The following is a 24,104-nucleotide window of genomic DNA, read 5'->3' as shown; positions in this document are numbered from 1 at the left end:
CAACACTCACTCACACACTACATTCATACTAGGCAATGTAGGTGAAGTGCCTTGCCCAAGGGCACAATGACAGATACCACTGGGTGACTGCCACCCCACTGTGGCACCTGGAATTCTCATTGGTCTCCCATCCAACTACTAACCAGGCCCAGACCTGCTTAGCTTCCGAGATCTAACGGGATCGGGCAATGCATGGCTGGTATGGCCACAATACTAACTAGGGGGAACAGATGTTACAGTCTCTAGGTCAAAAAAGACACAGAAATGATCAGATAGAGCTAAGTCTCTTACATCATCAGCAGAGATATCAACACCTTTAGAGATAACCAGATCCAAAGTGTGACCTTGAGTGTGTGTCGGACCAGTCACATGTTGTGTAAGACCAAAAGTATCCATTAAAGCATACAGTTCTTTGGCAGTATTGTCCATGTTATTGTCTACATGAATATTTAAGTCACCTGTTATTATTAAAAAGTTGTATTCAGTGCATACAACTGACAGCAGTTCAGCAAACTCATCCATGAATTCTCCAGAATATTTTGGGGGTCTATAAACGACTAAAAACAGAACTCTTGAATCACCCTTCAGTAAGAATGACATATATTCAAAGGAGATAAAATCCCCAAATATTATTTCTTTGCACTGAAATATTGATTTAAAAATGGCAGCAACTCCACCACCTTTCCTGCAAGTACGACACTTATTTAAATAAATAAAATCTTGTGGTGCACTTTCATTGAGAATAGTATTACTGACACCATCATTCAACCACGTTTCATTAAGAAATAAAAAGTCCAAGTGATGTGTCAAAATAATATCATTAATTATTAGTGACTTGTTAACAAGAGATCGAACATTAAGAAGAGCTAATTTTAAAAACTTTACTGGAGACACTGGTGGACTTTTTGGATGACATGTTATAGGAGTCAAATTTTTATATCTATAAAGCTTTTTGCTTTTCTTTAATTTCACAATTTTACCTGTGTTACCTGTCACCACAGGAATTAAAGAAGCTGCATTAACTCCATAGGGCCCTGACTTTTTCTGGTTGTTCCTAAAAATAGAGCTATTGCAGTCTGGACCCAGCACACATCAGGCCTGTGTCGCTCTAAGATGAACACAGCTGGCCTGAGGAGAAGAGTGATCCTGGGCCTGGTATCGTCGAGGAGGGATGGGTGGTGCAGATTGGTTCTTTAGAGGAGATAAGATGGGACCATGGTGGGGTAAAGGGTGGGGTGTCAGTCTTGTGCCAGCCAGAACCAGCTCGTTCATCTGGGCAGTTAAATCCAAGAAGGCAGGGGTAGGAGAGAAGCTGGATGAGGTGGAAGTAGGTGAATTTTGGGGTGAAGCAGGTGGGTCCTGAGATGTGGGGGTTGGGTTGACCTCTTCATTTTGGCGATTTTTATTTCTTGCTGGAAGCTCATCGACTCCATGTTCTTTCCTTGTTGTTTTGTTCTCCGATGGTACATGTTGTCCTCTGTCTTTATCAGTACTGATAGCAATGTGACTGTGAAGTAAAACAAGTTGGATGTGAAGAGTTTTACTCCAGCCTTGTTTAGACACAGTCCATCTGCTCTAAAAAGATGACGACGTTCCCAAAAAATAGGAAAATTTTCTATAAAATTTAGTGAAAGGGCAGCACAAGCCGAAGACAGAAATTTATTCAAAGAGTAAATCCTTGAGAATTTCAGATCTCCTTTGCGTACTGGAGGTATCGGGCCACTGATGAACACTTTAGGCTGTAAACAGCTCACAGTTTTTAGCAGATTGGTGAAATCCTGCTTTAACACCTCAGACTCCTCCTTGGCTAAATCATTTAACCCAAAATGAATCACAACATTTTTCAAATGTGGGTAATCTGCAACGATATGCAAGATTTTGTCAGCCAGGTCTGATACTGTGTCATTAGGTAAGCAGATCACTTTCACGTTGCTGCTAAACATCTTCTGAGCATCTTTAACAGAAACGTCTCCCACTATCAGTGTGTGAGGTTGTTGCTTTGGCCTACCATTTCGCTTCTGTTTTCCTGAAGCCCTTTCAGTCTTCGCAGTTCCAGAAGGTTGTGTTGACCTAATTAGACCCAGATCCTAGGTCATTCAGCAGTGGGGCAAATCGATTACCCAGTTCTACATGAAACTGGGTTTGTGACTTGGTGATACTCCTGCCTTTAGCAGATGTCCACTTTTGTGCCTGGGCAGACAAGGGAGTTGATGTTGAGGCTGCAGTCTGCGAAGCCAGTGCAGGCCAGTCCGTCTCATTATTGATATCAGGGCGCTTTGCTCGGCCTTTTTCTTAGGCTTAGCTCCCAGGGTATTCCAAGGAGGACTCGCACCTGTTGGCTTATCAACGGGAACAGGATCCTCCCTAGGTCTGATAGCTTTGTTAGCACGGGCTGGTAGCGAGTTAGCTTTATCCACTCCGCTGTTTTGAAACAGCGGCACAGTCGTATCATTATCATATCCACAGTGTCCATTAACCTCAATGTTTACTTGCATTCCTCGCACTGTAGTCTCCAGTTCAGTAATCTTTTGGAGAAGACAGCTGTATTCTGTTGTGGAAAGAGCCATTCTTCTGCTAGTTAGCTTGCTACTTGTAGCTAGCTAGCTTGCTACTTGTAGCTAGCTAGCTTGCTACTTAGCTTTCCAGTTGAGCCAGCAAATAAAAAAGCAGTAGATGATTACCTCAGAGCCAGAGTCAGATGGTAAATGATAGAGTTTGATGTTGAGGTATCGTATCATTTCTCAGAAGAAAAAGTTCATGTTTAGTAAATAAATTCCTCTGTGAGCTCCGCTCTGCTCTTTTGCTGCTGTCAGCTCAGCTGCCGGAAGTCAGCAAGTGTTTTAAAGGAGATGGGCATTGGCATTAATAACTGGACAATGTTATGACAATGCTAATAACTTGTCAGGAGCCTACAAAGGTGTGCAGGCCCGCATCAAGCAGATCAGCTCATTGGCACAATGGGCACCCTGTGCAGCACACACCTCTAAACCTGATGGGGGTCAACCATGTGAACTGCTGTGAGGAGACTGAACAGTTTTTCAGTTTTGTAGAAGCTTTGTTCAACTTTTCATCACAGACCACTTCATGCTGGCAGATGATCAGGGCAGGGTTGCAGCCCAATGATAACAAACGAACAGAGACTTTGACATCACTTTCTGACACAAGATGGTCAGTACACGCTGTTGCAACCAAAGCCCTATTTCAGAACTACGCAGGGATCCAGCAGTCATTACTCAACATTGCTGATGATAAGCACCAGAATTTGGCCGTTTAAGTATCAGAACTGGATAGAAGATACCAGTCATACAAAGATGTGTGTTAAAACTTTGGGTTTTTAAATGGGTTGCACTTGATTTCCCCCCCAAGACCTCTGACTTTGTGGAGGAGGTGGTACAGTTCAGAGAATTTGTACAGAATGTGAGCAGCACATCTGCAGTGGAAATACTGAATTTAATAAGAAGAAAACTCCACACAGTGTTTCCAAACACATACATAGCTCTACGGTTGTTCCTGACTATGCCAGTCACTAACACGAGCAGAGAACGGTCCTTCTCCAAACTGGGCTTGGTGGAAAAATAGACTGCGATCAAGCATGCAGCAAGACCGAATCAGTCATCTCACATTGATGTCTATTGTATCACAGGTATACAGAAGAACTCAAATGCAACGCAGGAAGGAGTAGACAGATACTGAAATATCTAAATAAGATTGAATAAACGGGCCCCGCACAAAACCAGGAAGACAACTGAAATATTCCCCACTCGGATTTGTTATTTAATAAAGAACTCAGATTCCACACTTAATAATCAAAAACAGGAACTCTCAATTCCCCACTTTAATAATCAAACTCAGGAACTCTCAATACCCCACTTTAATAATCACACTCAGGAACTCTCAATACTTTCTAGGAGTTTGAAGTCTCTCTTAACGGGTTGACTATCTAGCCAGAGACTGACAGAACAGAGGGAGAATAAGTAACCCCCTCCAACTTGACGAGGGAATGAGGAGCAGCTGTGGAGAGCAAGAAAACTGGGCAGGCAGGAAAACATGGACAGGAACAGGGAGTGAATAAGGAGGTAAACCATAACTAACTAAGCAGACTCATGACATATTGAGCATGATATCCGTCGTGATTTGGACTTTAGGGACATAATTAAGGCGTTTTCTCCAAAGAAAACCAGGCGAAAGCACTTTTAAAATGGTACAAAAGTGCTGTATTTATAGCTTGTGCAGGTTTTAAATTGTTGTTGCTGCACATTGTTTTCAGAGAAATGCACATTTGATTAAATGTTTGTCTAGATTATACTACCAACCTAATATAAATGTTGCTCAGTTCATCTTTTTGGTTCCTGGCATTAGGCCATGTTGCTATCCATGGTGCTGAATTGAGTGTGTTTGAACCAATCACATGCACCTGCACAGATGCACACAGGGCCCGCCGAGGCCAGCGAAGAGGCTACTACTATGATCTGTTGCTGTTCTTTTCTTATGCTGTTATTAGTTATTATCAATAGCAGACAGAATATTGTTTGAAATCATACTTTCACACATTTTGGTTTTATCATCACGATAAGTTTCTGTGTGTGGTTGTTAAATAAAGTGTATTGTGTTTATGCTCAAGTGGGCTCAGTGATATGTTAATAATATTATGGTGTTTTCTGGATCAAAGAGGAAAAACTCACTGTTGTATATCTCAAAAGAAATTAATGCATTTTGTGATGTAGATTACCTGGATTATATTACACTTTTTTAAAAGGAGACTATAAATTGAGGGGATGGAGGGCCTACAAAACCTCTCAGCCCCGGGGCCTAACATTAGGTTAAGGCGGCCCTGCCAACCACACAAAAACAAAATTAAACCAGAAACACACACATTGACACAGTTTTAGTTTAACAAGTAATTAAATAAAATTGGTGGTGAAAAATTAAGTGGTGAATGAATATACATAATTTAAGACATGACAAAATATAATTTAAGGCCTATTTTACAAAATATGGACATATTCAAGATTTTCATCACATTTAGTTTGTTCCTAGATTGTTCATGTTTCTTTGTGTTCTGTGAAAGTGCTTTAAATGGCTCCTACCTGACTTCATCCATGCTGAGTCAGCAGGTAGGCAAGGAAAGCAGAATTATTTAATTTTTCTTTCTTCATTATGCTTCTCCTTCCACGGCTTCACCTGTCAAAGCCGCTTTTTGACGGACCGCTGTGATGTGAGCCCCTCCCATGGCGGGAGGAGGATTTGTAAAAGTTCCGGCTGCAATCAACTCTGCACAGCCGCAGAGGGTCTCTGGACGCAGGTAAGTTGCGCCCAGAGACACGTATTGTAAAGGCGTTACTGTGAATGCACGACTTTGAATGAGAGTGGACGATAAAGATTCTTGCGTCCCAAGGAGGAAATACATCATCAATCAGACACAGATGAACAAAATAACTTCACACATCATCATTATCTATATAACATTTATTCTGATTATCTAAATACAGATATACATTTGTTTCATAATATTTTTAATTCATTATTATTTTTTATGCCTCAAACAAACATGGTGAGTGGTGGGGCGGTGCTCTAGCGCCCGGCGCCGGTCTGGACTCATTTAAAACTGACCTAAAGACATTTATTTAGGAAAGCTTTTAAGTGTTAAATCTTGTGTAGTTTTATTGTTTTTTAAATGTAGCACTTTGAGATTCCTTGGAATGAATAGTGCATTATAAATTAAATCTATTATTATAAATGAATGATAAATCCTAAATTTCTTTTTAAATCTCTTTTGATTCCTTCTGATGTAAAGTTTGAATCAATGTAAATGTAATGATATCAAATGTCCAGTGAAGCTTTGTTCCTTTGAATGAAGACATGTTATTGTCTGTGCTGAATTTCTTTGAACATAGAAACATGTAAGAGAGAGGGAGAGCTTTTCATTGGATAGCACATAATCCTCCATCAAACACACATCGTTCTCATCAGAAGAACATGGAGCAGAGGTTCCACTGGATGGATCTAAGAACAGGCTTTGAAGATTCCTCTGTAAACTCAATAATTGAATAACTTGAGAACAAGCAAGGAAGATTGTTACAGGAAGATATTGGATAATAATCAAACTAATATTAAAGGAATATGGGGAGTAATGAAAGGTTGTTAGAAATAGTTTAAACAGTAAAACTGCAGAATTTCTTTATTGGTCATGATATTGTCTTTTGTAACAGGATTGATGGAGCTGATCATTTCCTTGGATTCTTCTCAGTTTAAATTAGATCAGTGGTTCCCAAACTTTTTACAGTCGAGTACCCTTTCTTCTTGGCGGACATTTACTCCCCCTTAAAAACGTTTGTAATTCTTCTCCAGTCTGCATTTACTTAAGAGTAAAGGTTGCAGGCCCCTGAACAGGGGAAGAGGGTAAGGAGACCCCACTATAAGAGCTGGCCCCTCCAAATTGAATTCCATGGAGTGAAGCAATGCAGATGCTAAGTTGGTTATGCTACTGTTAAGTTAATTCAAGTACAGCATTTCTGCAAAAAAAAAAAAAAAAAAAAAAAAACAGAATACATGTAACCTGTTGTTATCTTTTGTTATTTACATTTTTTTTTGTCTTTTAAAATTCTATAAAAGAAATGACCTGTTATTTCAGTCACTGCTTGTTTCAGAAAAACTTAATCTGAAAACATTTAGCAAATGTATCTCGAGTCATTGTCAATCTTTACTTTATACAAAACTACGATACGCCAGTTAAGTCAACTATTCATCAGCATGCGTGGCTATGCTGAACTGAGAAAGTTAGTCACACCAGTGCCACCACTGGAAAAGTTAGTGTAGAGCCCTGATTACGATTTAGTCCTATGTAAGGGTGTGTAATCTGACAATATTAGATTAAGGATAAAAACATGACAACAATCTCCAAAATCACGGAGATCGTAGAACCGCTTGTAGTTCACATTTTAACCCTCGGTGCCATGTCTGCATCATAGCACATCCAAAGATGTCTGTCTGTAAAACTCCATCAGTTCTGAGTGTTGAAGCACTGATAGGGCTTTTCCACCAGGCAGGAGCTGGAGCTAACTTGGAGCTAGCGGGTGTTTTGGCTCCGAGCCATTCTGTTTCCACCAACATAGCTCCAGTTCTCGGAGCCAAAAACCAGAGCTTCCAGAGCCCCATAAAGCTTCTGGGCTACAGCTCAGCTCTGAAGTGGGCGGGTGGTAAGCGGGGTTATCGACGGTCCTCCAAAAACAAAAAGCAGCCATTTTTTTAAGCTGGCGAGCGGTGGTCACGTTAGCGAAAATCCGACAAAAAACATTTAAAAGTGAGTCAAAGAAGACAGAGCAGTGGTCAGAGGAGTAGAACATTGTTTCCTGGTACTGTGCATGTCTGAAGAGGTTCAGGGGAAGTGGACAGAGCTCCACGGACCAAACACAACTACAGCCATGGAGGAACTCGTCCTGTAGAACTGTTACCAATCCTGGTGAGTTTTATTTCACCCTCAAACTCAAAACTGTCCAAATGATGTATAAAACAAATAAAGGTTCACTTCCAAAAGGGTTGCAGAAAAGTTTTTTTTTTTTAGAGTGAGAAGGGGAGTACTACATTTCAAGATGAAAAATGCTAGAACAACAGTCAAAATGAGTATAACAATATCAGGGGTTAAATTATGGAACAGCGTAAGTGATGAAATAAAACAACATAAACCAGTTTAAAAAGCTTTTTAAATTATATATTGTTAGTAAATATAAGAAAGAAGAGTAACAATTTTACCAAGAACATGTCATATATACATTCATGTGTATATATGTTTGATGTGACTGTATAAATTGTATATATCACTTGTGTAGATTATATATTGTTAAAATAGTAAGTGGCTTAAGGATTTCACAATTGTTTGTTTTTGTATTTTCTTATTGTTGAGTGTGACGGAGTAGCCCCGTCAGCTAGTGAAGGGGGAGCCGCCACGACGATAACGCACACATATACATTCACACTCACTCAGACCAGCTTTTCCTTACCGCTTCATCCATTTACCACGGTCCTCAGGGTTCGTGTCATCAGCCACTGCAGCCGCCATGGGTGCACACTTGGTCGCTGCTCAACTCCTTTCCCATCCATAGTTTTCTCCAAGTTGCAAACATTTCACCGGTATACGCCACTCAGTCATACACTTACCCAGCCAACCTGAGTGAATACGTCTTCCGCATTATATTGCGTCATATGCAGGGCGCGCATGAGTGACGTCACGGGATGTCAATTGACTTTACGGTTTCAATACTGAAGTATTTTATTTTCTCTTTTGGGAAATGTGAGAGTCATTAGTAAATATATTATTGTGGTTAGTTCTTTTTGTAGTTTGTTAAAAATACTTATCTTGTGATTTCGTTTCTGTGTGTAGAGAAACTGTTGGTTTTCTTTATTTTCATTGTGTTGGGGCGGGGCCTCAGGCTATATAAAGGGCCTTCAACATGACAGATGGGCAGTGTGTGCTTGAAGGGGGAGCTGAGTACATGGAAGGTACCAATTCTTGGCAAGGACGAAGCAGGTTGTAAATATTGTAAATATTGTAATTATTATAGGAAAAAGTGCACGTGGATCTGGTTTTTGGCAAAGTCATTTTTTTTTTTTTGTTTGCACTTTTGGGCGGAACTGCACAATAAATTCACCAGAACACGAAGCTGACTAAGCCATATCATTTTCTTGTATCGAACCCACTACAATTGGTGTCAGAAGTGGGATATGGCTAGTCGAAGGAGGCGTAAAGGTCAACAACGGAAACAGGAGGAGGAGGAAGAAATTGGGTCACTGGAAAGGGAAGATGAAGCTTCTACCAAACAACCCATCGCTGAGCTGGTATCGATAATGAAGTCATTCCTGGACGGACAAGAGAGGAGAGAGGAGGGCCTGCTGGGGGAGCTTCGTGGGCTGAGGGCGGCCATTCCAGACCAGCGCACGTCACCGCTACAGCTACCACCGCAGAGGTCTCCGCCGCCACGACGGCTGTCCCAGGCATCTGCTGTGACGGAGATATCCAGTAGTCCTCCTATGAGGGGGCTACCAACCCCTGGTGGCACGAGAGTGGTAGTGCAGCCTGGTTACTACCTGGGGAAAGAGCCAGAAGCTACTTCGTTTAACGACAACCGTGAGGGGGAAGGTGGACAAAGACCAGACTGGAGGCAGTTTAATGATCCTAAGATTCCACCCTATCATCGCGACGAAGACATTGAAAATTATCTGTTACGGTTCGAGCGGATCGCAAAAACTTGGAGATGGCCAGAGTCAGAATGGGCATGCCGGCTGGTCCCACTTCTTGCTGGGAAAGCGCTCGAGGCATATTCTGCCATGGATGATGAGGAAGCACATAGCTATACCTGCCTAAAGAACGCACTGCTCACCAAGTTTGACATTTCTCCAGAGACGTACCGCCAGCGGTTCCGGGTAGCCACGGTGCCATATGGGGAGACACCTACGGAGACGTATCATCGGCTTAAAGGACTCTACCGGCGTTGGATTCGTCCAGATCAACTGTCCAAAGACGCGATTGGGGAGCTGATCATCATGGAGCAGCTGCTTGGGGTTCTACCGACGGAAGTCAGGACCTGGGTAAAGGAGCATGAACCTGAGGATGGTATCACCACTGCAAGATTGGCCCTGCAATACCAGAATGCCCATCGAGGTCCCAACCGTTTCTCCAGTTCCGGCCATCGTCCAGCTCCACCGCCTGGACCACCACGACATCGCCAAGGTGAATTCAGCCAGGATGCTAAAGGTACTGCCAACTCTACCCCGTATCAGCCAGGACCGGGTAAGACCTTAATTTGTTTTTACTGCCAGCAGCTGGGACATAAGGCGTCAGTGTGTCCAATGCGTAAAACTAAACTTACGGGAGCGTGTTATGCTCCTCGTGTTGAGAATGAGCAAGGGGGAAGTCAACTTACACTAAGAACTGAGAGACTAGTTTTGGTGAATGGTCAGCAGGCTATAGCACTGCTTGACAGTGGGAGCTTCACCTCCCTGATCAAAAGGAGTTTTGTTCCTGTCAGCAATATAGACTATCATTCCAAGACAGACATTGTTTGTGTTCACGGGGATTGTCATGTTTACCCCAAAACAGAGGTCTCTGTTGAGATCGAGGGGCAACAGTATCTCATGACTGTGGCAGTAGTCGACAATCTGCCAAAGGACTTAATCCTGGGAACGGATTTCCCTCTGCTAATGGACCTCTTGCCGGGGCCCGGAAGTGACTCTAGGGGGGTGGTCATGGGGAATGTGGTGTGTCCTGTCGTTACACGGACTCAAGCCAAAGTTGCTGGTCTCCAACCTCTGCCTGACTTGGATGGTAGTCTGTGCGAGGGAGGGACCAAGGGACTACGCAAATCCCGGCGGCAGAGGCGTTTTGAGAAAGGGTTGGGGTGTACTGTGCATGATACCAAGGACTTAACTGTTGATGGGCTGTGGGAAGTACCTGATAATATTGCCAATTTGCAGAGACAGGATGTTTCACTAAAATGTTTATTTGAGAAGGTGGTGACCAGCACACACCCTTCCTTTTCGGGGAAAGAACAGTTTGTGATCGAAAATGATGTTCTGTATGCTTGTAATGATGGTTGCAAACGTTTAGTTATTCCCGCTAGTTGCCGACAGTTAGTGATGCGACTCGCGCACACCCTGCCCTGGGCCGGACATCTCGGTCGGCACAAAACATACCTACGAATAAGCACTCGATTTTTTTGGCCGGGCATGTACACTGACATACAAACTTACTGTCGCACATGTCCTACCTGCCAGCTAACTGGTTCTCCTCGAAAATCTGACAGGGCGCTACTCCAACCACTTCCCATCATCGCAGAACCATTTCGACGGATTGCCATGGATATCGTTGGTCCATTGCCCCGGAGCGGCCGAGGTCATCAATACATCCTGGTTGTGTGTGACTACGCCACCCGGTTTCCCGAGGCATTCCCTCTACGGACTATCACCGCTTCAAGTGTGCTCAGGGCTCTAATTCAGCTCTTCTCTCGTGTCGGAATACCGGAAGAGATATTGACGGACCAAGGAACAAACTTCACTTCCCGACTACTCCAACTGTTCCACCAGCAACTGGGCATTACCGCTCTCAAAACTACACCCTACCATCCACAGACGGATGGGTTAGTGGAGCGGTTTAATCAGACTCTAAAGAAAATGCTCCAGAAGTTTGTTGATGACTCCGGGAAGGATTGGGATCGCTGGCTCCCGTTCCTGTTGTTTGCTTACCGTGAGGTGCCCCAGGCCTCGACGGGCTTCTCACCCTTTGAACTGTTGTATGGGTGGGATGTCCAGGGCCCATTGGACTTGCTCAACTCCATGTGGACATCCTCAAAGTCCAAAGCCAGCGAACAAGGGGTCGTGCAGTTTGTACTCCAGATGAGGGACCGGCTGGCTCAGTATCAGGAGGAGGCTACTGAGAACCTGCGGGAGGCCCAGGAGAAACAAAAGAGGCTGTACGACAGACAAGCTCGGAACCGGAGCTTTGAGCCGGGACAGAGGGTACTGCTGTTACTTCCCTCCTCGAACTGTAAGCTTTTGGCCAAGTGGCAGGGCCCATATGTCATAACACGGCGTATGGGGCCTGTCACCTACGAGATCCATCACCCTGAAAAGAAGAAGGCCAAACAAACATATCATATCAACCTGCTGAAAGAGTGGAAAGATCCTGCTGTTCCAGTTCCTAATGCTGCCCTCCTGGTCCAAGCAGTGGAAGAAGAAGAGGATCTAGATGTTGGCCTTGTCGCTGAAGTTGGGAACCGACCTGATCTCTCCCACCTCACTGCTGAACTGGGTACCCAGCTCCGGCAGCTGTTTTATGATTTACCCTCTCTGTTCTCTGCCAAGCCAGGAAAAACTTTGTTGATTGAGCACACTATCCAACTGAAGGACTCTCAGCCATGTCGTCAGCGGCCCTATCGCATCCCTCAGAAGTTGGTGGAGCAGCTGAAGGTTGAGATAGAGACGATGCTGCAGCTTGGAGTCATCGAGCCATCTAACTCTGAATGGTGCAGTCCAGTCGTGATAGTGTATAAGAAGGATGGTACACTACGAATCTGCATTGACTTTCGCAAGCTTAACGCTGTGTCAGAGTTCGATGCCTACCCATGCCCAGGATTGACGAGCTGTTGGAACGGATTGGGTCAGCAACCTTCATCACTACTCTCGACCTGTGCAAAGGGTATTGGCAGGTGCCTTTGGATTTCGCCAGCCGACCTTATACTGCCTTTCGTACTCCAGCAGGGCTCTTCCAGTTTACCGTCATGCCGTTTGGTCTACACGGAGCACCCGCCACTTTCCAACGGCTCATGGACAAGGTGCTGCAAGGGTGCGAAGAGTGTAGTGCGGCGTACTTGGATGACGTTGTAATCTACAGTCGGACATGGGAGGAGCATTTGGTCCATCTGACGAAAGTCTTGGGGAAGATCCAGGCCGCAGGGCTTAAACTCAATCTCAAGAAATGTGAGTGGGCCTGAGAAGAGGTGCGCTACCTGGGTTATCAACTGGGTCAAGGTCAGGTGCGACCCCAAGTCGACAAGGTGGAGGCACTGCGGAACTGTCCCAGACCGAGAACAAAGAAGGAGGTGAGGGCTTTCTTGGGTCTTGCTGGGTGGTACAGACGCTTCGTGCCACAGTTCGCCACCATTGCTTCTCCACTCACCGCACTAACTGCGAAAGACCAAAGGAATCCGGTGGTCTGGATAGAACAATGCGAGACAGCTTTCCGGACTTTGAAGGAGTGCTTGTGTTCGTCTCCAGTCCTCCAAAGTCCAGATTTCACCAAGGGTTTTGTAGTGCAGGTTGACGCTTCTGGAGTTGGCCTTGGTGCGGTCCTGGCTCAAGGTGATCCAGGAGAGGAGCGGCCCATTCTCTACCTGAGCAGGAAGCTTTTACCTCGAGAGGGCAGATACTCGGTGGTAGAACAAGAGGGTCTGGCCATCAAATGGGCACTAGAGAGTCTCCGCTACTATCTCCTTGGGCGAGAGTTTGTCCTTGAAACGGATCACCGCACACTCACCTGGATTAACAGCATGAAGGACCACAACAGTAGGCTGACAAGGTGGTATCTGTCCTTACAGCCTTTCAAGTTCGAGGTCCGTCATCGCAAGGGCATAAACAACGTTGTGGCGGACTACCTTTCCAGGTTGCCCAACCTTGGCAACCTTGGTGAGAGGGAGGAAGGTGTGACGGAGTAGCCCCATCAGCTAGTGAAGGGGGAGCCGCCACGACGATAACGCACACATATACATTCACACTCACTCAGACCAGCTTTTCCTTACCGCTTCATCCGTTTACCACGGTCCTCAGGGTTCGTGTCATCAGCCACTGCAGCCGCCATGGGTGCACACTTGGTCGCTGCTCAACTCCTTTCCCATCCATAGTTTTCTCCAAGTTGCAAACATTTCACCGGTATACGCCACTCAGTCATACACTTACCCAGCCAACCTGAGTGAATACGTCTTCCGCATTATATTGCGTCATATGCAGGGCGCGCATGAGTGACGTCACGGGATGTCAGGTGACTTTACGGTTTCAATACTGAAGTATTTTATTTTCTCTTTTGGGAAATGTGAGAGTCATTAGTAAATATATTATTGTGGTTAGTTCTTTTTGTAGTTTGTTAAAAATACTTATCTTGTGATTTCGTTTCTGTGTGTAGAGAAACTGTTGGTTTTCTTTATTTTCATTGTGTTGGGGCGGGGCCTCAGGCTATATAAAGGGCCTTCAACATGACAGATGGGCAGTGTGTGCTTGAAGGGGGAGCTGAGTACATGGAAGGTACCAATTCTTGGCAAGGACGAAGCAGGTTGTAAATATTGTAAATATTGTAATTATTATAGGAAAAAGTGCACGTGGATCTGGTTTTGGCAAAGTCATTTTTTTTTTTTGTTTGCACTTTTGGGCGGAACTGCACAATAAATTCACCAGAACACGAAGCTGACTAAGCCATATCATTTTCTTGTATCGAACCCACTACATTGAGACTGCTGAAATAATTAATAAATTCAAATATTTTAAATGCTTCTATGCAGGAAAAAAGGAGGAAGATGTTAAATGCAGATTTTCTTCCATGTAGCAGTCAGGGACACAGTTCATGGACCAGAACCAGGACCACGTCCATGGTCCATAACCTCCAGCTCATGATGAACTCCTCAGCACTGGTTGGGCTGGTGTTGATTCTGGAGCAGATAGAGGCAGACTTTGGTCCTTTCTAATAGAAAACCCACAATCATTTTTTAAGTCAATGTTGATTTATATTGAGTTGGTTTATACAGGTATATCCATTTTTACTTTGTGTAAATAAAGTTACTTATTTTGTATTCTACAAGGACTTTGTTCATTGTTTGTTGCCTACTTGTAAGCACACACGTATTTTATTTTCATTCAGATAATTTAATTGCTTTTTATATCCACTTTTTGTAAGATAGAGACATAACCTGCTGTAGCACACACTATTAGGTTTGTATTTTTTTTTTATTTTGATACATTTATAGAATTGAAAAGTTCATACAATACTCACCTAATGAGTAGGACAATTAAATATAAGATAAGCATAATGCTTTTTTTCCGTCGCCCTTTCCGGCATGAAAAAGGACAAAAAAAAAAAAAAAAAACAATGATGTGATTTTGCTCTGAATGTCAAATGAATTTCTGTGAATGCAACCATGTCGGAAATGAACTGAACTGAATAAATAAATAGAATGCAGTGGAGATTTCCTCAAAACAAAATTTATTGAAACAAATAAAACAGCAGCAATAGGTATAAAACAAATGTGGATAAATAAGGTGTCGTTGATCATAAATAACACAAGTTAAACAACATGATGAGGACACACACATTTAAATACAGCATCCCTTCAGTCACACAATAAGTCCTCGGTCCAAATATAGATGATGAATGACATCAGGACATGTTAGTTTGACACAAACTTGCGCTGATTCTGGTCGTATTGAGTCGCAGCAGTGTGATCACGGACGTGCACAGTCAGCATTAAGAGCATCTATAATGATAAACAAACATATCAAAATCAACTTATTGTCTTTATCTGCTGTACTTATGCAGGTGTAGTTGAAGCTAAGTAGCTTAGCAAAGACTAACACAAATGTCGCAGATTCCTGTGACTCCAATGAAGACGGTAGAGTTGTTCAGCTGAATATGTACATAGGATAGGATAGTATTCATACGATGTCAACAGTCAAAATATGGGCTTCATTATGGGACAAGCGCTCGTGTAAACTGCTACGTAATCAGTGACGTACTGACGTATTGTGGTGAAGCAAGGACGTGGCTCCAACTTGCCGCTGCTGCAGTGGAAAACCAAACCGGTTCTTCAGCTAAACAGGACTAGCTCTGAAGTAGCTCGCGCTCCAACTATAGCTCCGAACAAAAAGCCTGTGCTCTTGGTGGAAAAGCCCTATGATGAGAGACGTTTGAAGGAACACTGCATGTATTTCTCTTCTTTAACTAACTCTCTGTTGCTCCGCAGCAGCAGAGCGATTAGGCTCACAGGGCTGTTTACACTTTCTTTAAGGGACAGTGTCCCAAATGTGATTTACTTTAAGAACAACTTTCAGCAACTCAGGGCTGCCCTGAAAGAAGCAACACTATAGAATTGAATCACACATTTCAGCCTTAATGAAGCAAAAAGTCAAAAGTGGCACAAAATGTTGATATTGAGCTGCTAGTGATTAATAAAAGGGTCTTTGTGGAATTTTTCACAACTGACTTTGACCCATTATTGTTTTTCTTGTAAAACAATTTTTTTTAAAAATTTAGCCATCTAACAAAATCAATGTTGTAAAACACCATTAAAGAAACATAAACAATTATTTAATATAGCCTCCATACTTTCCCAACAAATTATATCTCATAACACAACAGCACATCCATTGTTTGTGTTGGAAACACAGAGAAAATGTCAACAACTCAGAACAGCCTCAGTGAGGCGCATCCACAAAGCCAATCCTTCCTTTTGTACCATTCACTGTAGAAAATACAAACATTTTTTTGACCTTACCTTTGCCGAAGGTCTGGTAGTTCAGGCATTGGTCTCCCATCTTTTAAAAGCTGTCGTTTTTCCTCAAAAAAAAGTTTCTTTATCGTCTCTAGTGCTGTCATCCTGCCTGTAGTGTTATCCCACCCACTAGCTCGAGAACGTAGCTGCAGCGGTCACATGATATCAATTCACTAATGCACTGTGAACTTACGTATAGCATTTAGCATAGCGCGGTTACGTCCAAAGGCAGCATAGAGAGCTGCCTTTGGACACCCTTCTTTTTTTAAATGTTATGTGACCGAGTTGACTCCTCTGTTATATGATATGTACATGAGAGAGGGGAACTAGATCAAATGCTGTCTCAAGCTCTGATTACACTAATTGTGAAAAAGTACAAGGATCCAAATGAGTGCAAAAATTATCAGCCTATTTCTCTGATATCTCTGGACACCAAGATATTGTGGAAAATTTTAGCCAATCGATTGGACAAAGTTATCACCTCTCTAATACATAGAGACCAGGTGGGGTTCATTAATAAACGAAACTCATTAGACAATATAAGAAGGTTTATTTATATTATGTGGGCGGGTTTCAGACTTGGACTATTCAATGGCTGCTATTTTGCTTGATGCTGAAAAAGCTTTTGATCGGGTCGAGTGGGGGTATATGTTCAAATTATTGGAATTTCTTGGATTTTGGTAGGATATTTATCAGGTGGATGCAGTTTTTATACTATCAACCAGAGGCCGCAGTTCAAACAAATGGATACATTTCTCCTTACTTTAGATTAAGCAGGGGAACCCGCCAAGGATCACCACTCAGCCCGTGTTTGTTCTGCTTAGCATTAGAACCATTAGCAGCAGCAATCCGACAGGAAGAGAACTTTTGCGGAATTGACATTGAGGGATCTATTCATAAATTGGTGTTATATGCGGACGACATTTTGCTGTTTGTATCTGATCCTCAGGTGTCTATTCCTTCAGCGCTTAATATAATTAACTCATTTTCCAAATTTTTAGGGTATAAAGTTATCTGGGCAAAATCAGAGGCCCTGCCATTGAGCATTGTTTCAGGAAGGCAATTTTTCCTGGCCGAGGCGGGGTTTACAATGTCTAGGCATTCTGTTTCCTCCTCATCTGGATGATCTTATTAAAGTGAACTTTGACCCACTGATGCAAAAAATCTCTGTGGATGTGAAACGTTGGTCATCATTATCCTTGTCTCTCTGGGGTGAGGTTAATGCACTTAAAATGAAGTCAATTCCAAAATTCAACTATCTGCTACATTCTCTCCCCCTACAGATTCCTCTAAGTTATTTCAAAAAATTTGATATAATTTGCAAAGATTTTCTCTGGAATGGTAAGCACCTACGAATGCATCTTGGGAAACTTCAACAGCCTGTAGAAAGAGGGGGCCTGGGACTTCCAAGACTACTCTTTTAAGGGTGTACTCACACCAAGGCCGTTCCTAACCAGCTCTGTGCATGTGTGAAACCATGGGGGGCCATTGTCTGGCCTGCGTAGGTGTGAACTGCACCGCAGGGGGGTTAACGGCCCGATGGTCCTGCTGGAAGAGGTGGTCCAAACAGCGTGCCAGACTGGCTCGGTTGGCCGCGCATGCGCACGCACATAAACATCCGCATTCCGCAATGATAGCGGTGTCAGAAGTGCTCGTTAGCCGATGAAAAGTTCAGAGTTGGCGTTACCTGATACAGTATATATGAACAACACCACAGAGAACTCATGGAGGAAGAGGACAACATGACCGTCAGGACTTCTCTTTGTTCAGCCGACAGCGGGACAGTAACGGAGTGTAGCAGCTCATCATCAGGTCCGGGTATTTCCGATATATATTTTCCGGGTATAAATATACATATAAACACATATTACTGGTATATTAACCCATATAAACCAGAAAATATGGAAATTGGACATTTTACTGCAGCAAATGTGTAACATATTACTGGTATTTTGTGGACAGGACACATGTGGTTGTCTATTACATAACCCAGAAAAAAATGGAAATTGGACATTGTACTGCTGCTAATGTATAAATAATATAAATATATACATATGGTGTTTCAGTGTTCTGGGACACATACTCACAAACTCTGTAGAATGAAAACAAACACAGTGTCTTTGGGAGCAAAGTGTAGTGTATTAATTTATTCATCTAAATGTAACCAAAAACAGAACATCGCAAATACAAGCCCAAATAAATGAAATGTCTGAAAGAAAGGGTAATAATTTTCCATACAAAAATCAATAAGCCAGAAATAAAGTGCAACCTTTTGCAAAATGTAACATGAACCTTAAAAATAAAACATTTAAACATTGGAAGTACAAGGATGGGAATATTATGACAGCAGAACCTGAAACTGCAAATTGTTCTTATTTTAGTTCTCTTCTTAGGTCGTGTCGGGGTAGTGCACGTGGCAATACCAATTTTCAGTATGTGGAGTTCCTGTTAGTCCTGCACAACTATAATGATTTGCTCAGAAATCTACACGTGTCCTGTTCTCAAAATACCAGTAATATGTTACACATTTTCAGCCGTATAATGTCCCATTTCTATATTTTTTGGTTTATATGGGTTAATACACCAGTAATGTGTTTATATGCATGTTTATACCCTCAAAATTACCATGGAATTTTGGGTTTTACTCAGACCCCTCATCATCACGTCTCTGCAGAAGAAGACCCTCCGCTGCACCTCAGCACTTTAACAACTCACTAATTTCATAATTTAAATAAACTATTTCTACCTTTGTTTTTCTGTTTACATGTTGTTTGCTTTGTATTTAATAAAATGGTTTCTCCAACAGTTGGTTTAATCTACACATTTATACTGTAAATAATGCACATGCAGGATGATATGTAACAATAATCAGTAAAATTAGCTGTAAACACATTTTGTAGAACTAAATATAAGGTTATGCTGTGAACAGAAAGAAAGGAAGACGAGCCAGATCATTCTAAACTTTAGAATATTCTACAATCATAACTTTTAATCATAAATTTGATTCCTCAAAATAACAAATTTTGATATCTTTGTCACACAATATCTAAGCTTCCAGTGAATAATTTACAAAAAAAAAAAGTTCACTGATGGTGACATTGAGATCTCAATGTCACCATCAGTGGTTGTTATTATTATTATTATTATTGTATGAACCCAACATTACTGCAGCTCTGCACATCATCGTTGTCCTGTTAAAGTATTTTTATACAAAGACTTAAAAACAATCTGAAATTAGTGCTGACTCAAGTAAATCACCTTTATTATGCATTATAACAATCAGTTCCTTAACTCTCTAAATTATTGAAACAATTAAAAACATCCCCTAAAAAATAAAATTACAGAAAATTAAATAATCATTTAATATACATTTCAATAAATAAGTGCATCCCATGTTGACTCTGAGCTTTATCTGTCTGTTGTCTGTAGAAGTGATGGGTCTAGACCAGATGATGGAAACTAGGATCAGCTCATGGTTTTAATGTCCAGGGAGGGGCGTGTCCACTCTGCATGGACTTAAAGAAGAAGAAATAAAAGAAGAGTTAGATAATGTCATGTTCATCAAAAGGAAAACTGAAAGTGATGGAGATAAATATGCTCAGATGGACACACAGACACACACACAAAGTTTAAACAAACACACAAATACTCTGTCCTAAACTGTCTCACACATTAAAAGCATCTATTTACACTTATATTAATGTACACAAAGACTAGCTCCACAAAATCAGAACGACATTTATTGATCCAGAAATTAAACTGATCTTACCTTTATAGGCTCAGTTTCCTTCTTTGTTTTCAAATCCATTTGAACCTCCATTCATGGTGGTTTTTATCGTCAGAGAGAGTCTTTCATTTTTAATAAATCCACCGTTATTTGGTCGGTTTTAATCTTTCTTTCTCACTCACTTGGTTCTCTCTGTTCCTTGTGTCGATTTCGTCAAAACAAAGCGGTATCTTTAATGTTTCCGTTACGTGTGAGTAAAATTACTGTAATTTACCGACACTGGCTGTAAAGAACAACTTATCTTTCATAAACTGGTGGAATTTCTCCGATAGAGCAAATATGAGCAGAGTTACGGTCATTTAAATTAATGTGATGCGTTCAGGGGCCCTGGGAAACCCAGTCAGTGAAAAGAGCACGTGTCTGGGTAAATCTTGGTTTATAGTTACCCTACGCAAAAGAAAATATGAAATTAACAGAATGTACTGTCAACAACAAACCCAGAGTCGCTTAATGGTGACGTAGCGCCATACGTGTGTCATAAATTAACGTGATGATGTGTTTCTCTGTAGGAACCGAGTTGAGCTGATGATCACGTCCGTTCTACCGTGCCATAAAAGGGGCAGGGAGGGGGGATTCCTGCTGTGAGCTTGGAACGGCCCCAGTTGCCAGTGTGAGTACACCCTATGCATACAGCTTGAGACACCTTGCACATTGGGCATTGCCTCCAGAAAGGGCCCCATCATGGCACTCCATAGAGCAATCTGCAGCAGCGCCTTCACCATTAATAAACTGTCTGTCAAGTAAATTTAGGAAGGGTGACAAATTCCACCCAATTATATCGCATCTTCAAGGGATGTGGAAAAAAAATTTGAAAATTGTAGATGTTGACCCTTATCTAAACTGTACATCGAGTATTTGGCTGAATCCGAAAGTTTGTATTAATAAAGTTTCCTTGTTGTGGACAGAATGGTTGGATAAAGGGATTGGCACTATGAGGGACCTGTACAGTGGGAATATAATTAAATCATTCGAGGATCTATCGCAACAACAATACTTTCAGATTTGTCATGCTTTGAAAGGAGTGTTTAATTCACAGCATCAGTCCCCACAGACTGCAGATCCAGTAAATGCAATTTTTAAGATAATTGGGGGGGGCGGGAAGCTCCAAAATATTACAAGCTATTGTTCAGCCTCGGTGAGAATAAAAGCATGGCCTCTCTGAAATGGGTGTGGGAAAAAGATTTAGGGATTTCTTTTGATGACCAGGACTGGGCAAAAATATGTGCTAATGGTCGTACTTTATCCAGAGATCTAAGAGTGAGACCAATGCAGTTCAAAATATTACACCGCTTTTATTGGACACCAAGTAGATTATTTAGAATGGGGTTGTGAGGTTCAACACTATGTTGAAAATGTAAACACTGTGATGGTACTTTATTACATGTGCTGTGGTCTTGCCCACAAATCCAATTGTTTTGGATTGCGTGAGGAATGGATGACGATATATCCCCAACTATGTTAAACAAAACTTCTGCTCTTTTTTTTTTTTTTTTTTTTTTCAAGTAGCAAAGCCATACGAAATGAGTCAATGTTTGTTCTGTTTGTTCTGTTGGGTGGGGGTAGGGGGTATGGGGTTGTGTTTTTGTAGTTTTATACATTCATTGATATGTATATATAATTGTGCCTTGTTAATGTAAAAATAATTTTTAAAAAATGTAAACCGAAAAAGGAACTAATGTTTATTTGGTTTCTTCTCTGTATTTAATCTCTAACTGTTCTACAGGACTCTGGAAGCCAGAACAAAGTGACACCTCAACGCTCTCAGGATGAAGAAGCTCCGCCACAACAAAGAAACAAATCTAAGAGAAAAACTTCAGCCACAAAGCAAAGAGTTCAACAGCAGAGCCAAGCTGGAGTTAAAGCACATACATGTGACCAGTGTGGGAAGGCCTTTAACCACTGTTCTAACTTAAGAAAACACAAAGTTGTTCATACTGGAGTGAAAAAGTTTAAATGTGAAGAGTGTGGAAAAGCTTTTGCTCTTAAGCAGAACCTGAAACGCCATCAGCTTGTTCACAGTGGAGAGAGATCGCACACGTGTGATGAATGTGGGAAGACTTTTAGTCGATCTGGATACCTCAGTCTACATGTCCTCACTCACCGTGGAACCAAAGCTCACAGATGTGAACAGTGTGGAAAGGCTTTTACACTAAAATCATCTTTAACGATGCACATGAAGACTCACTCCAGAACAGAGTTGTATCGCTGTGACCACTGTGGGAAAATATATAAACAGAAACATAACCTCACCCACCACCTGAGATCTCACACTGGACATGAAGTGTATCCCTGTGACCAGTGTGACAAAGTTTTTACAACATATCATCAGTTAAAACATCACCAAATCAGCCACTCATCAGAAAGACCTCATAAATGTGACAGATGTGGAAAATCTTACAAGTGGAAATCTCAACTTAATCGCCACCAACGAGTTCAATAGAACAATGTTTTCAGATGTGACCAGTGTGGGAAGACCTTCAGCACTTTATCTGTTCTCCACTCACATCTCTGTGTGGATGGAGACATGGAGCAGGAGCATCTTCAGATCCCAGCGACACACATATGGTGACGACACCTTCTGTTTTCAGTGTTGGACTGAAGAACCCAGAGATCAGGCTGCACAGGATTCCAACATAAACCTGCTGTCAGCTGGAAAATGGACACCAACAGTTCAGGAAGTTGTTGATATTTGAAGGTCTGGTCTGAAAAAAAAAAGATCAATACAATGATCAGTTGGAAAGGAAGCAGGAAGAAGTTTCCCTTTGTTCAGGTTCTATACAGGATACAGGATTTTAGTTGAGGGTTCAAATACAGACCAGTTTGGGGTCCAAAGGGCTGCAGATTATAGGAAAACCAGCCCTAGTTTGTACTTCCACCTATAAATGAAATGTAAACTATGTAAGCTGTCTAGAAATCACGGAACATGGAGTTTTCCCAACGCTTGTAAATGTAATTGAAATCCATGAAAATGATAAAGTTCACTTAATTTGAAATGCCTTCATTGATAAACAATATAACAGGTTGATTTGATCAGATTATTGCAGTGTGACTGAGGATCGGCCGCATTCTGTCCGAGTCACAGCTGCGACTGACTTAAGTACAGGGGGAGAATAGCGGACAGCCAAAAACAGCGTTGCTGGCGGCTTTTTGGACTTACGCGCATAGGAGAATAGAGCCCTTAGTGAGCAACTTAGTTTTAGTTTTGAAAAATTTTGTGGAATTATTTAAGTAAAATTGTAGGATTGAAAAAAAATGAAAAGTTCCGGCAACAATTTGAGTTTAAAATGACTCCCATCATGGGATGACGGCATGGAAAAACTGTGAGGTCTGCTAATATTGTGGAGTTTACTTAAAATGATTTGTTTTTTGAGGGGCTGAGAAATCTACAGCTGAATTACTTTATAATTTACACAATAATTCATGTTTTCTCTGTCATTTTTACTTTCTCCTGCAGACCAAATTAGATGCTCTAAAGGGCTGGATTTGGCCCCTGGGCCTTGAGTTTTACACATATTCAAGACAGTCTATGATGTTCATGTGTTTGTATACTGTACATAATAATCGTTAGTCACCCTCTACAGTCTATAAAAACTAGATGTAATAATCAGATCCCATCTTAGATGCTGTGTTAATGCAGACCATCTTCATTCATGTACCTTTGAATCTGTTTCTTTTCTCTGTGTTTGTAAAGGGATTCATATTTGTAATGAGTTTTAAATGATTTTAGATCTGATTTTTTTCATGTAAAGTATATTTTGCAGTTGAAGTGAATGTGATCAAATGGTTCCTGACAGGGAGATCCTGCCTAAAGCCTGTGAATGGATCATGCAGTGTGCTGAATGAATATCGGAGGAAGGGGAGCCCAAAGTGTCCAAACACTCCCGTTTTATCACCATATTTACATTTCCATTCACTCTTTGATTACAGCTCATAGATTTAGTCTAAGTGATATTTGTATCTCTGAAATGTTCTTTAATCTGTTCTTTAGCCTGTCCAGCATTTCTTTAGAAGTTAAAATTCCTTTTGACATAAAGATTGAATCAATGTGTAAATGTAATGATATGAAATGTCCAGTGAATCTTTGATTCTTTGAATTTTCCAGTTGTAAAATATAAAAGGAATTCAAAGTACTGTGATAAATCGTGGATGACAATAGGGCTTCAAAATGCCTGTAAAAAAAAAAAAAAAAACACTTTATATTGAGAAATTATAAAAAAATGGAACTATAGAAACTGAAAATAAATATAAAAATAAACTCTAACATAATCAGAATGTGTAAAAAAGAATATTATACA

General features: G+C 41.5%; 1 protein-coding gene and 1 pseudogene across 1 annotated transcript in view; one reads left to right on the top strand and one right to left on the bottom strand.

Annotated features, from left to right (window-relative positions):
• LOC114480408 (zinc finger protein 85-like) overlaps positions 1–22,369 on the top strand; it is a 45,203-nt gene extending 22,834 nt beyond the window's left edge. Inside the window, exon 3 of the mRNA XM_028474539.1 lies at positions 21,661–22,369. Within this exon, the coding sequence (XP_028330340.1) occupies positions 21,661–22,249 (589 nt within the window). The 3' untranslated portion in view covers positions 22,250–22,369. The remainder of the gene's footprint in view (positions 1–21,660) is intronic.
• On the bottom strand, positions 96–213 carry LOC114480911 (uncharacterized; annotated as a pseudogene).
• Positions 22,370–24,104: the final 1,735 nt, after the last annotated feature.

The sequence above is a fragment of the Gouania willdenowi genome, chromosome 18, assembly GCF_900634775.1.
Source record: "Gouania willdenowi chromosome 18, fGouWil2.1, whole genome shotgun sequence".
NCBI lineage: Eukaryota > Metazoa > Chordata > Actinopteri > Blenniiformes > Gobiesocidae > Gouania > Gouania willdenowi.
This window is presented reverse-complemented; position numbering and strand designations above follow the sequence as displayed.